We start from the raw sequence: 13967 nt of genomic DNA, 5'->3' as shown, positions 1-13967 counted from the left end.
CAGGGTTTATGAGTGAATGTGCCAGCATACCTGGTGTGCTGACAGCAAACACCTGCGCTCGCCGTGCTCGAGAATGCTCAGCCAGGTGCCTGAAGTCCTGGAAACTCAGGTACTGCATCACAGAAGTAGCAAACATGCAAGTCTCGAATCTACACTATCAAAAGCAAGCACCATCTATAACATTAAAAAAAATTAAAGAAAAACATCAACCGCACAACGCTCCCTGCTGTGCACTTCTGACCACTACCAATGTGCACTTTTGATGCCCCAGTTTGCAAAATTTCAGATACATTACGACATGCCATTAAACATTCAGACTTCGCCTGCACAAGAGCATGCCCATTTGGCCACAGAAACAGGCAAAAATAGCAATATTTTGGCTTTAATATGAGGCCAGCATAATTGTCGGCCATGTCACCAGTTCCTCCTTGAAACTGAAACTAGCAAAGCGTAGATCCAGCATCACAGACGGCATCCAAGCTACCCAAGCCGCAGAATAAGTCAAGTAGAGCCGCTAAGTATTGAAAGGCTGTAGGCTGCTTCGACTGCATTTGCCGTTTGTCGTGGCAGTTCTGCATGTCCAGCATTGTTTATTTTTGTGTTAATTAGTGATACGATCCCAGGTGACTTATGCAAGCAGTTTCAAGTGGTGCCAAGCCCACTCTCAACACCTGCACCGTAGAAGGCAGCAATTAAGTGAGAAAAAAGCTGGACAATGGCTGTTGCAAAGAAATCTGCAATGATTGGGCAATCACAGCTTAGTCGACTTTAGTTATATTGATATGGGAGAAGGATTCGGTGCATGCATTGACTGTACTTCCGTCTATCTGTGGTGACAGCATGACAATGGTCGAAGTACGGACTCACCATGTCACAAGCAAGCGCATGTGCGCGCAGCAACATTTTGACAAACTTGGGCCATAATCTCATATGATCGCTTTCAAGGAGACTGCTATCACTTTCATACCACCGAATGCTTTGATGATCCTGGCACTGTGATAACACAGCGTGCTTGGCACTGTGCCAAGAATGTTGTCATTCGTAGATGCCAATGCACCCCAGGCACTTGTCACGCAAACGCTTTCGAAACTGAAAATATCCCCAGTAGTTATCATCTTAGAATGCGACTCCCCTTTTTTGACGAATCCAACACTTTGGACTCCCAATTAACATTTAGGCAGTCCCCGAAAGGTCCAAATTAGACGGTGGAGACTGTAAATCTTTTAAAGAGTGTTTTAATATGTAACAGATAGTTCTCATAAGTTTAACAGCATGTTTTCATAATACATCCCTGGAAATTATTTTTATTTTTTTCATGCGGTCCCATGGAAAATGTATTAGAGAGGTTCTACTGTATACCACTAACCTGCTAGTAGGACTTTTGAAAAACCCTTAGAAACACTGTTAACAGTTTACCGTTAACTATAAACACATATATCCAATTTCTCCACTTGAGGTGCTTTAAGAGATGCACTATACAAAACTGTGATATTTGCTTTGAGTTCACAGTTACAGTTTTTTAAACTATGTGCTTCAGTCTTGCTTTTCTTAATCTTGGCAATTTCGGGCAGGTTCTGTCAATAATTTGAGGCCCTAAATCAAAATTCTGCATTCTACAGTTAAGAGAATTCAGCGTTCTCTCTCAAATGACACAAAGTTCATTCACATCGGTTCGGTAGTTGTCTAACAAGAATACTGCTACATTTCATAGGCATTTTAAGAGGGAAATCTGAGTTGGCCCCAAGGTGAACCTTCTTCATGTTGGTGTCACACACCTGCACAAAAGCACAGCCACGTGATGCCATGGCCGTTGACAGCTGCATGGGCTTGTCTGCATCACATTGGACCATGACAGGAAAAACATGGCCCTACCAAGAGAAAGAGCCGTCTTAGCACAACTGCAAGCTTAAAAAGAAGACAATTATTATCCCATAAATGATTTGCAATGCCTTTCATTAAAAGTAAAGAATATAGAATTAAAAACTAAGTCAAGCATTTTACACTTTGTACTTCCAATCAAATCATACCAATAAAATCAATGAGTGGCAACACAAATACTCCCAAAAATATGCTGCCGTGCGTTGACAGGGAAGTGGTACACCACTCTACCATAAGGGGCCACTGCTAGAGGGCCAACAGCTGCTAGAGGGAAGCTCACAGTAAAATTAATTATCAAGAATGACTGAAGAATATGGAAGAAAGTAAATGGGCTGGGAGAGCGTTAAAGTATTTGTACAAGAATAACATTGATTCACAGTGGAGAAAAAGAACTAGTAAGCTTACCAGCAAGTATTCGGCATGCGTGGTGAGCAATATAGCAACAAAGAACGTTAAGCAGAAAGCCAGAGAGGCTGAGATAATGGCATGAGTGGCAGCAATGGAAAAGAAACCTGCCACAAGTAACTACCTAAGAGGAAAAAACGAAATCAGGAAAGAAACAATTTATGATAACTCAAAAGGAAGCTCATTACTTTTCGAAGCGAGATAAGAATGCGTTAGAACATGCACTTATAAAGTGAGATATAAGAAGGAAGAAGAAGCATGTGCCTGCTGAGGTAAAGCTTGGGAAATTATAGAGCACGTTCTATTAGAATGTGAAAATATCTGCCCAACAGTCCATTTAGAAATCACTGGCCTCCTTGAAGTCCTTGGGTACAGCAAGAGCAGGGGGCAAGTAATCATGTCCGCAATAGAGATTAGTAAGAGGCGATTGGAAGATTGGTGGAAGAAAAGCAGGGAAACGACAAACGGAGGTATACAAAAACAAAGTTCACAACAGGAGTTCAGAAACTTCGCTATGGGAATTCATCGTGTGTTTTTTTCACGCATTGACCGCATTGGACTGTTCGTCTTTCCTTGCGAATAGTTTGCCACCTCTTGACCACGCAAACTTCCAGTCTTGTGCCTTCCATTTTCCGATGGTCATGCCTAGCATTGACCAGCTATAATAGAACTGACCAACCACATACCATTTAGCTGCTGGTGAAACACATCAGGAGCGACATAACCATTAACATGCAGTCCATTTTGATTTTCCTATGCAACACAAGGACATTTCAAACATTTGGTTGGTCAATACCGTACAATACAAAGCAACACAAGAATATGTTACTGTATTTCCCGCCTTACACAATGCCTTCTCGAAGGCCTGTAAAGTACTTGCAAATAATAAATAAAAAAATAAAAGAGGTTGCTAGCAGTATGCTGCCAGCATTGCTAATGCTATCTGGGTTTCCGGCAATCCAGTATTCGATAAAAAGCAATATGTACACAGACAATGTAAAAATCTGTTGAAACAGGGTTCTGCCTCCTTGTCAACCATGACAAAATCTTCTAACCAAATGCTTCTCCCAATTAGTCATTCCAATGGCATCTAATATTCAATAAACTTCTTATTGGCCTGAAGGCATCGCTGACTACAGCCGCCAACCGATAAATCGGACACCATTAATCCAGACATGCTTGGGAATTCATACAGCTTCGCAGCACCACCAATAGCCCCATAGACAATCTTCATCATCATACCATCTGGCAACACTACCATCAGAAAGGCCGCAGGCAGCCTTTTGTACTACGATTTCGGAGTATTACACCTGCCTCCCATCAGGCTACACCCCCGCAACTAAGCCATCGATTCCTCCATGGTGTTTGGCTCGACCCGCAGTGCACCTCACCGTACCAGGAATCAGGAAAAAATCTGAGCTGTCATCACCAGCTCTTAAACAACTAACTCTGCTTCTTTTGCACGAGAGGTACGCCGAACACGTACATATTTATACTGATGGATCGGCAACTCTCCAGTGTTCCTCTGGAGCCGTGGTCTTCCCAGCGAAAGCCACCACTATCAGTTTCAAGACAGGTCACCCAACGACACCGATGGCCGCGGAACTTGCAGCCCTTCGCGCTGCACTTCGTCTCGTCAACCAAGAACAACCTCGAAGGTGGTCTATATTCAGTGACTCCAAGGCTGCACTGCAATCTTTGCTATCGGCCCTGCGGCGCGGACCACACGAACAACTGGTATTTGAGATTAGAGAACTCATTCATACCTTAACTGAGAAAGGACACCACGTGACATTTCAGTGGCTTCCAAGTCACTGCGGAGTCATAGGGAACGAACACGCTGATAACGCTGCTCGGTCGGCTCTTCAAGGGGACGAAGAGGAGCCGATACCGTTATCAAGGACCGATGCCGCTCGAAAACTTCGAATGATCAGCCGTCACATCACGTTATCCTTGTGGAACGCTGGAAGTTTTCACAACTACCGACTCCACCAGCTTGACTCCTCCTTACGCCTTTGTATTCCAGCTGGGCTCTGTCGTCGCGAAGCTACCCTGCTTTGTCGCCTATGGCTAGGGGTGGCTTTCACCAAGTCTTTCGCTTACCGAATTGGATGGGCCGACGACGCCTCGTGTGAGGACTGTGGTAACGAAGAGACTTTTCAACACCTTCTTTGTGACTGTCCTCGATATAATTTACAGAGACAATCACTTGCAACCGCGATAGCGCGTTTTGACCACAGACCTCTCACAGAGGAACTCATTTTCAGATACCGCCATCATAAGCCATCGCAGCAGAGGGCGACGAGGGCACTGCTGCGGTTCTTGAGGGCGACAGAACTGGACAGGCGACTGTAGCCTGAACAGATGTTAATGTTGCTACAAGTGTCAGTGTGCTGTGCGATGACAGTGTTCGGTGACAGTGACCGATTGTGATTGTGTGTCTATGCTCCTTCCTTTCCTTATCTCTACTTTGTTTCCACTTTACCTCCCCCTCCCCTCTCTCCCCAGCGTAGGGTAGCCAACCGGATTTTTTTTTCTCTGGTTAACCTCCCTGCCTTTCCCCTTTCCTCTCTCTCTCTCTCTCTCTCTCTCTTCATCATCATCATCAGCCTGGTTACGCCCACTGCAGGGCAAAGGCCTCTCCCATATTTCTCCAACAACCCCGGTCATGTACTAATTGTGGCCATGCCGTCCCTGCAAACTTCTTAATCTCATCCGCCCACCTAACTTTCTGCCGCCCCCTGCTGCGCTTCCCTTCCCTTGGAATCCAGTCCGTAACCCTTAATGACCATCGGTTGTCTTCCCTCCTCATTACATGTCCTGCCCATGCCCATTTCTTCTTCTTGATTTCAACTAAGATGTCATTAACTCGCGTTTGTTCCCTCACCCAATCTGCTCTTTTCTTATCCCTTAACGTTACACCTATTATTCTTCTTTCCATAGCTCATTGCGTCGTCCTCAATTTGAGTAGAACCCTTTTCGTAAGCCTCCAGGTTTCTGCCCCGTAGGTGAGCACTGGTAAGACACAGCTATTATACACTTTTCTCTTGAGGGATAATGGCAACCTGCTGTTCATGATCTGAGAATGCCTGCCAAACGCACCCCAGCCCATTCTTATTCTTCTTATTATTTCCGTCTCATGATCCAGATCCGAGTCACTACCTGCCCTAAGTAGATGTATTCCCTTACGACTTCCAGTGCCTCGCTGCCTATTGTAAATTGCTGCTCTCTTCCGAGACTGTTAAGCATTACTTTAGTTTTCTGCAGATAAATTTTTAGACCCACTCTTCTGTTTTGCCTTTCCAGGTCAGTGAGCATGCATTGCAGTTGGTCCCCTGAGTTACTAAGCAAGGCAATATCATCAGCGAATCTCAAGTTACTAAGGTATTCTGTGTAAAGATGATTGATATACCGGACAGCTGCCAGCGCTACATTCAATTATCAAAACTCCGTCAATGGCTGTAACATGCGCCGACTCTGCCGCCATTATCTCCTCTGGCAACCTCGACAAGATGACAAGTATAGCCTCAGAGATGTGAGACATCAAGTATAGCTTCAGAGATTACACGGTAGATTCTAATCCCTGAGGCCTTGCCTTAGTCAGAGCACTACACCTTAGATTTAACTGCAAATGCGGACATTGGAGGCTTTGCCTGAATTATAGGTCACATCAACATCGCGATCATTACATCATATTATGGCTATTGCGGCAAACCCGTGGATTGGCTGCTCTCGCCATTTTGTTCGAGTTTGCCTTTCAGACAGCGTACCGCCATTCGGAGCTTGTTTGTTTAGTTTGCTTTCTAGACAGCGCTCTGCTAGCTCCCGGAAGGCTTTCTCATGAACTTATCGACAGGCCGCGTCGATACCTCTACCAGATGTCACGTGGTAGTGACGTATAAAGAACACAGTATCAATACCGTGAAAGACGAAACTAACTTTTATTGAGCGAACCAGTGCCCGCAAAAACAGGCTACATTTAAAGAACGGCGACAACGGTGAACACAGTCGGCGATCGTCAAAATCTGATCAGCGGGTCAAGCGCATCAGCTTTTATACATCAGTCGTCGAATGTTCCAGACTAATCGCTGGGACACCCGTGTCTTCCACAAAGTCTGGCACCATTCGCGTCACACGATGAAATCAGATAACACAAGATTCAGTAAAAACAGACAGCGGACAGAACCATCGATAACTTTCGAGAAACTTCCGATACATGCAGGCACGTCCTGCAGTGTGCGATAACATTTGTTAGGCGGTGAAACGTGGTCACCCAATAGAGATATACAAGTACACGTGTCAATATACAGGATTGGGAAGAAAGAAATTAGAAGGGCAAATGTGTACGATAAAACAAAAGGAAGTACTTTGCTATTTGAGGCTCGAGCTGGTTCCCTAAGGACAAAAACATACCAGAGCAAATATTCACAACTAGATGAGGCTTCAGCTTCAGCAAAATTCCAGACCACTAAGCACATCCTAATGGAATGCAAAGGGATCCAGCTCTTAGCTCTTAGAGTTAAGTGGATAGAAGTATCATTCGGTTAGCAGTCAAGTTAAGCAAGAGACGTTTAGAAGTATTGGTAGAGAAAGAAGCAGGGCAGAGACTGAATGACGCGATTCATTACAGACATAGGTAGCGGTACACTGCAGATAGAGAAGTTTTGAGGAAGAAAAGGTTAACAAGATGTATATAAAAATGCAACATCGAAAGCATGCATAGCGTACCTGAGTAACTAGAGCAGGGTAGGTGATTATTTGTCACTGCCCCAATTCAAAGAGGATGTCAATAAATCACGATCATCATACATGCTTGTGTCTCCATAGTATTCCATAATGACAAATGAAAATACACCGACAGGCTAGAACTTTTAAATGAAACAAAGCCGAGAAAAAAGTGAGACAGTCCACACCTTGGTGAGAAAGCAGTCTCGCATCTGTACAGCCAGCTGGTCCAGAGTTCTGAGAGCAGTGCCAGTGACTACCAGTGCCCAGAAAAGCCGCAAGTCCACCAGACCACATATTGTCTGCAGGTCGCCAATCCTAGGCAGCAACAGCCATGTAGTTTTGAAAACATTAACATGAGATAAAAAGAATGATGTATCCACACAAAAGATTCGCAGTAGCCTGCCAATTTTTTCTTGCATGAACCTTTCCTCCACCTTGTGGAATTCTGCAGAACTGATTTGCCATATTCATTCTCCTTGAGCTTCAAGTTGGAGATTAAATCGTGCTCGCGCTGCGATCAGCTAGCCTCCTGGTTACTTTAGATGGTACAGCGACCGCCCCGGAAAGGCGTTGGTGCCGTGTTTGAATTCCTGACCAGAGTGAATTTTTCTTTAACTATGAAGCTTTGTTTCTGAGAAACCCTTGTGGGTTTCCTTTGTAGCTTCATGCCACATACGGGTGGATGCCAATTTTTCCTTTCATAATCTTGGCAAAGTCGCAGGGCTGGTAACTGTCTAATCTCATTAGCAGCATTCAAGTAGCTCCTAAGCAAACGACCCGAGTAACTGGCGGTGAGCGCTAGGGATGCAGATATGATGATAATCCCAGGACAGTACACGACTGCTGATCTCCAAGTTGCACCTAGTTGCCCAGGAGCATCACTCTCTCAAAATTTTTTTTACTGATGGGTGTCTCGCTTGGCATGCTTTCTCATTGCACACTGGCCTGATATGAGTTGTCGTAAGAATATCAATGTCTTGCATACTCAAACACAAGTGATCACTGTGCAATGCACAATGCTGTGCTGAAAAGGGCAGAACACATTTTTCCCAGCAGTCTGGATGCAAGCATGCACCACACCACAGCCAGTAAGTGCAATGCAGACCAGCCAACATGCACAAAGCATGTAAAATTGTAAGCTACACTTGACAAAGCTGCACAGTCTACATTTTGCGCGCACAGTTTGTAGTTGCAGCGGCAGACGATCCTGCAATGCAGGAGATAAATGGACGAAACTTTACGTGCACTTGGCACCCGAGTGTCCACTACTTCCTATCCTTTACCACAGATGCTAGTTGCCTGCTCGGTCTAAGGTAGCTAAGGTCGTCTAGCTTGGGCTTGCTCACCTCAATGTACTCCTCGTCTCACAGCAGAGATGGAACTCATCGACTTAGAAGGAAATGAAAGAACATCACGGGCATGCAATAGCGTGGGCACAGCACACGAAGCAGCTAACAGTGTCTACTAACTCTATGATTAGCAAATGTGTGGGACCTGTTAGCTGATACACAAAAATGGTGCAAGAAAGGGAAGCAGACTACACAGGCGCTGGTTTTCCACGGTTAAAGTTGTGTCACTTCCGGCAAGTGGTAATAAAGGCATTTTTTTGTCCTTTTTGTATTCTTGGGAGTGTTTTGGGCCACAACCACTGGGTCGAAAATTTTGTTGCTGTTGGCCTTTAAGCATTTGCTCTCCACTGCAGACGCTTTTCATGATAGCGTCATCCCAGTGCAGATTACACTGTCGGCTGCAGGGGAGGAGTGGATATGAAGGCATACCTTCGATATGAACATATTATCAACACGGCATGAAATTCAACACGGCATGAAATTTAACACGGCATGAAATTCGGCATGAGTCTGCAATTATGAAACATTCATTGCAGACTCTTTATTTCACCAAAATGAATTTTTTTCTCATTCAAATTTGCTTTTTCCAATCGCCCCATAATTCAGAAAATCTTGCGGGCCCATCCGTGCAAAAATATATCCATCGGCAACTGTACTTATTTGTCTAAGCGGTCAAATTTCAATATAACGAAGCTAATTGTCGATTGCACCGACTTGGTAATGTCGAGGTTTAACTACATCCATGATCGTTGTATTGAAGTTCAACTGTAACATGGCCACTGAAAGAATTTTAACATTTTATGCAAATACAGTTCATCTCGATTGATTGCCTTCGGGTATATAAGATACAATCACTTTCACGCTCGCCACTGGACACGTCTGTGTCTCCAGGCAACAGCATACACTGGAGAAATGCTGCTGCATGCGCGTAGCACTGCCGCTCTGTGTCCAGTACCAAATCACACAAAATCTTGCATAAGTGATCATATCTCTGCAAGCAAGTGATCGAGAATACTGCTCCACGGCAGTGCTGCCAACTGCTGATCGAGGCATGCGGCACACTTTGTACTGTCTGCAATGCAGTTCTCTGTCCTCGATCAAGGCTTGCTAATGTAGGCCAACAGAATTTTGACAGTAAAGTTTCGTTCTGCGACGCATTACCTATCTGTGTTGTCTCATTCCGCAACAACGAAATTTTTGCAAAAGCGAATTTATTCGCATTCTCTACCGATTTTGTTATTTTATTGTGAACACTGCATCAAAAGGAACACATTTAAAGCTGACACAATTTCAAAAGTCAAGGAAGTTGGCAAAGCTGCCCTTTTATGCCCAACTTGCTAACGCCATTAGCAGCATATACATTTCCCAGCATTTTAATGTTATTTTGATTTTGAAAATGAGGTACAAAAACTTTTTTTCTGTGTGCTTGCGACCAGTACAGAAACTCTGTTGCTAATTGAAATTGCTCCTAACTTAAATATACTATATATATATATATATATATATATATTATAAGGAGCCAACAAACAAAGACACCAAGGACAACATAAGGTGAATGAATTAATTAATTAATTAATTAACTAATGAATGTGTGGTTTTTATTGGCACAAGGGCCAGGTATGGCCAAAGAACGCCGTGCCAGTTTTAGCGACTTCGCAGTGGAGTGATGGATTCTATGAAGTTGAAGTGACGTAGCTGTAAAGGGGCCTAAATAATAGTCGCTGTAAAGTGCGTAAAATCTACATGTAATAAGATTACGGTGATGACTACTGATGTGTACCATGAGCCTTAAAATACATTGCAAAAAATGATATGATATACAAAACATGTCATATGCAAAGACTGGCCACAGCACTATGGCCTCACCAGAGCCCTTGAGACACAAGCGCCTGGAGGCATGTGCTATACAATACTGCTATCACAGCCGCATCCTCTGAAGGGAGGAAGCACTACGAATGTATGGGACTAATAACATCTAGGAAAACATCACTGAAGAAATCAAGGACTGCTTTGGCATTAAAAAGCGGTTCTATGCCAAGATACATAGGCAGGTAAAGTGGGGTACAATAGCAGTATGCCAGAAGAAAATGCTTCTTTCTCTCAGCTTCAGCTTCCCGACACTCCAGCAGGACGTGGAGCACGGTCAGCCTCTCCCCACATCTACCACAGGTTGGAGGTCCATTTCCAGAAAGCAGAAAATTATGGGTCCCAAATGAGTCCAAATGGGTCCTATTCTGAGTCGACAGAATAGGAAATCTGTTTGCCGTGATTTTGTTATGGAAGACCAAAAACCTAACTGTGGCTTTATCACGTGCAGCTTATTATTTGTTTCCGCATCCCACAAGTGTTGCCAGTGGTTCCGCAGTTTCCTTCGTAAGAAAGGCTTCAGATCTATAGCAGGGACCGCAGCGGTAAGAGTAGTTTACAATGTAATTGATCTGGCCATTTGGTCTGCTAGAACAGTTCCCTCAATGCTTCTATGGCCAGGTACCTAGCATAAAATGATATGCTGGTTAGATGTGTACGCTCTACACAGAATGGAGTATAGCTCAATAAGTACAGGGTTTGTGTGTTTGCAGAGTTACTCCAGGGCTTTTACAACGCTTAGGAAGTCTGTAAATACGACTGTTTTTCGAAGTTTTGATTTCATTATATGCTTCTTTGTCGACAATAGTGCATGGGCTTCTGCCGTAATATACTAGTTTCCGGGTGCCGGATTCTGAAAAAGATGGGCCGATGGCTGCGTAAGAAACCCCTACATCTGACTTGGAAGCATCTGTGTAAAACTCAGTGCAGGAGTACTTATACTGGAGTTCTAAAAAATGCATTTTAATATGTGCCTCTGGCGTATGTTTCGTGACATATACAAACGACATATCACAGTCAATGAGCTGCCACTGCCATGGCGGCAACAGTTTTACTTGAGTCATAGGACAATGTTCAAGAAGTGGAACACCCATTTCCGCAATGAGGTTCTTCACACGCAAAGCAAACGGCTTCCTCACTACAGGTCGGTTATGGAAGAGCGTAGCAGCAGCGATATCGTTTATGGTTGAACAGCAAGGATGTTCAATGTTCGCTTGTACTCTCAGAAAATATGTAAAACTGCTATATGACCGCTGCAGATGAAGTGACCACTGATTTGACTCTACGCAGAGGCCCTGGATTGGACTTGTCCTGAAAGCACCGGTCGCGAGATGGATACCGAGATGGTGGACGGGGTCTAGGGTTTTTAATGCACTTGGTGTTGCAGAATTATAAATTATTCCTCCATAATCAAGGCGGGAGCGGACAAGATTGTAATATAAGTTCAGAAGGCACTTTCGATCACGACGCTATGTAGTGCATTCAGACTAATTAGTTGTACTTATTTGAATTAAAGAAATAATAAATTAATGGCAATGAAAGTGGATGGAAAAACAACTTGCCACAGGTGAGGAATGATCCCACTTTTTCGCATTATGCGTGTGATGCTCTAACCAATTTAGCTACTGGGGCACCATTTTCCCGTCCACTTTCTTGGGCATTCATGTTTTACAACTAGAACTAACCTTGGGTGTGTTAGCCAGCAACACCATTCACAAGCCTTGGCAGCAGATATGGAACATCCTTTCTTCTCCAGGCATCACAAGTATGTTACCTTTTTGGGTGAAGGCAACTGGTCAATGAACCCACACATGCTACTTGGAGGCATCAATGTTACCGGGTTTAAGACCCTCATTAATTCCCTTATTAAGTACAACTAATTTCCCCTATGTTGTTCTTGGTGTCCTTGTTTGTTGGCTTCTTATATATGGTTAATACATAATACATATACATACATAATGCATCATGAGTCGGTTCATATCGATATGTGAGATCAACAAACTGTTTTAGTTATTGAATGTTATAAAAAAGCTACCCTAAAAGTACTTTGTCAACCTTTCACCCTACCTTCTGTGTTTATCTTATTTATCGTATTTTTCAATTTTCACACAGAGAACCAAAACCTGACCCATTGTTATTATCATCATCATCATCATCGTCGTCGTCATCATTATCATCATCTCCCTGTACATTGAACTGTTTATTCTGTAAGTTTGTGATCAATAAACTGAAACTGAATATGCATGAAAGAAATATCTTGCCTACCATATGGTTGGTTCCACGTCACCATAAATCCAACTTCTTGGCAAGGAACCTTTGAAATAGAGGGAGGAGAGATGACAGTCCCATCTATCATTACATACACCTCATATAATGCCTTCGGGCCTTTAAGGCCACAATAAATGAAATTAAATATTGATACGCACAATAGGCAATGCATAAAATTTCAAACCAACATTAATACAGAGAAACCCAACGCTGCAATTGTTCAGCCACAATAAAAAGCATGGGTAGTACATGGCTTTGTCTACAATTTGCCTTGGAACCATTAAGAAAGCACACTGCAGCTTCCTTCACTCTTCTTTTTTAGCCACACATTTGCTTAAAAACAATTAAGTGTTTTTAATTTGCAAATCAGTTCATTCTTCAACTTTAGGTGCACAAGAACATTACAGCATTTTTTTACAATTCATGTAACTAAATATATAAAAGTCGACCAAATGAAAATGGAACACACAGAGTTGACATCGGATTGTATAACATCTTGTACTGAGTATCACTCTGAAGAAGTGCTGATAGTGTCCTTTTTTGTGTGTACGTGGTGCCCATGGGAATGATGTTGAAATAAACATGGTTAATACCATTTGCTGGGCACTATTTCATTTTCATTTGATCCCCCCTTATAGAAGTTTATTACATAACTACCTAACTAACACCTCGGATGGTGAACTCATGCTAAATGGAGCATTTATTTCTTGCACAAATGACACTATGTGTCTGAAAAAGTTACATAGTGAGTTACACATACATATGGAACCCGCATTAGAAAGCTACCGGCAGCAATATATAGAACTACTGAGCTTCCATAATCGAACTATTTTATTTCACTTGGCAACACTATAAAAAAACATATTCATAATGTCTGCTAAAGAAATGAACATCTTTCTAGGTGTCAACCTTGTGATGAGCTATCACATCCTGGCAACAAAAAAAATTTAACCTATCAAAGGGCCCGAAGGTTGAAAATAAAACACTACCTTCGAGTGGTTTTTGAATTCCTGGACATTGGAGTAAACAATGTCTACATTATGTACGTCAAATGGCGAGCTACCAAGCATGCTATGCCCACTCTGACGTCGCTTCAATTCTGCCAAGCAGTCGCATGAGTTCTAATTTGAAATCTTTCGAGCCTAGAGGGGAGCACAAGTCTTGGCCAGATATATACAGGTGCATAAGAACTGCCCACAAGACAACAAGCTCCTGCACACCAAATCACGGCAGCTCGCTCTCGAAAGAGGGGCACGAATGATGCCAACTCAAAGCTTGAAAACTGCACATTTAACTGCTGCAACATTCACAATGTTCACTAATGCTTCCCTACTGCAGGAAATTGTTTCATGGAGATTCAAAGTGGAAGCAGCTAAGAAATTCGCATAAATGTTCCGTTCCCTTAAGGCACATAGAGACATATATGGCCTAGAGAGTAAGACATAAGCTACAATATATTTTTGAGCAGTGTTC

The 13967-nt window shown here is 43.1% G+C and overlaps 1 protein-coding gene across 5 annotated transcripts in view; it reads right to left on the bottom strand.

The window, feature by feature from the left end:
* Ndc1 (Nuclear division cycle 1) overlaps nucleotides 1-13967 on the bottom strand; it is a 94039-nt gene that overhangs the window by 32049 nt on the left and 48023 nt on the right. For all 5 annotated transcript variants that reach the window (XM_065443301.1, XM_065443304.1, XM_065443300.2 and 2 more), the window contains 4 exons: nucleotides 12492-12540; nucleotides 7197-7326; nucleotides 1776-1868; nucleotides 31-112 (listed from right to left, as the gene is read on the bottom strand). In XM_065443301.1, coding sequence (XP_065299373.1) covers nucleotides 31-112; nucleotides 1776-1868; nucleotides 7197-7326; nucleotides 12492-12540 — 354 coding nt within the window. The remainder of the gene's footprint in view (nucleotides 1-30; nucleotides 113-1775; nucleotides 1869-7196; nucleotides 7327-12491; nucleotides 12541-13967) is intronic.

Source organism: Dermacentor albipictus, chromosome 9 (genome assembly GCF_038994185.2).
Source record: "Dermacentor albipictus isolate Rhodes 1998 colony chromosome 9, USDA_Dalb.pri_finalv2, whole genome shotgun sequence".
NCBI classification, from domain to species: Eukaryota; Metazoa; Arthropoda; class Arachnida; order Ixodida; family Ixodidae; genus Dermacentor; species Dermacentor albipictus.
The sequence above is the reverse complement of the archived record's forward strand: the minus strand, read 5'-3'. Positions and strand labels throughout refer to the sequence as shown.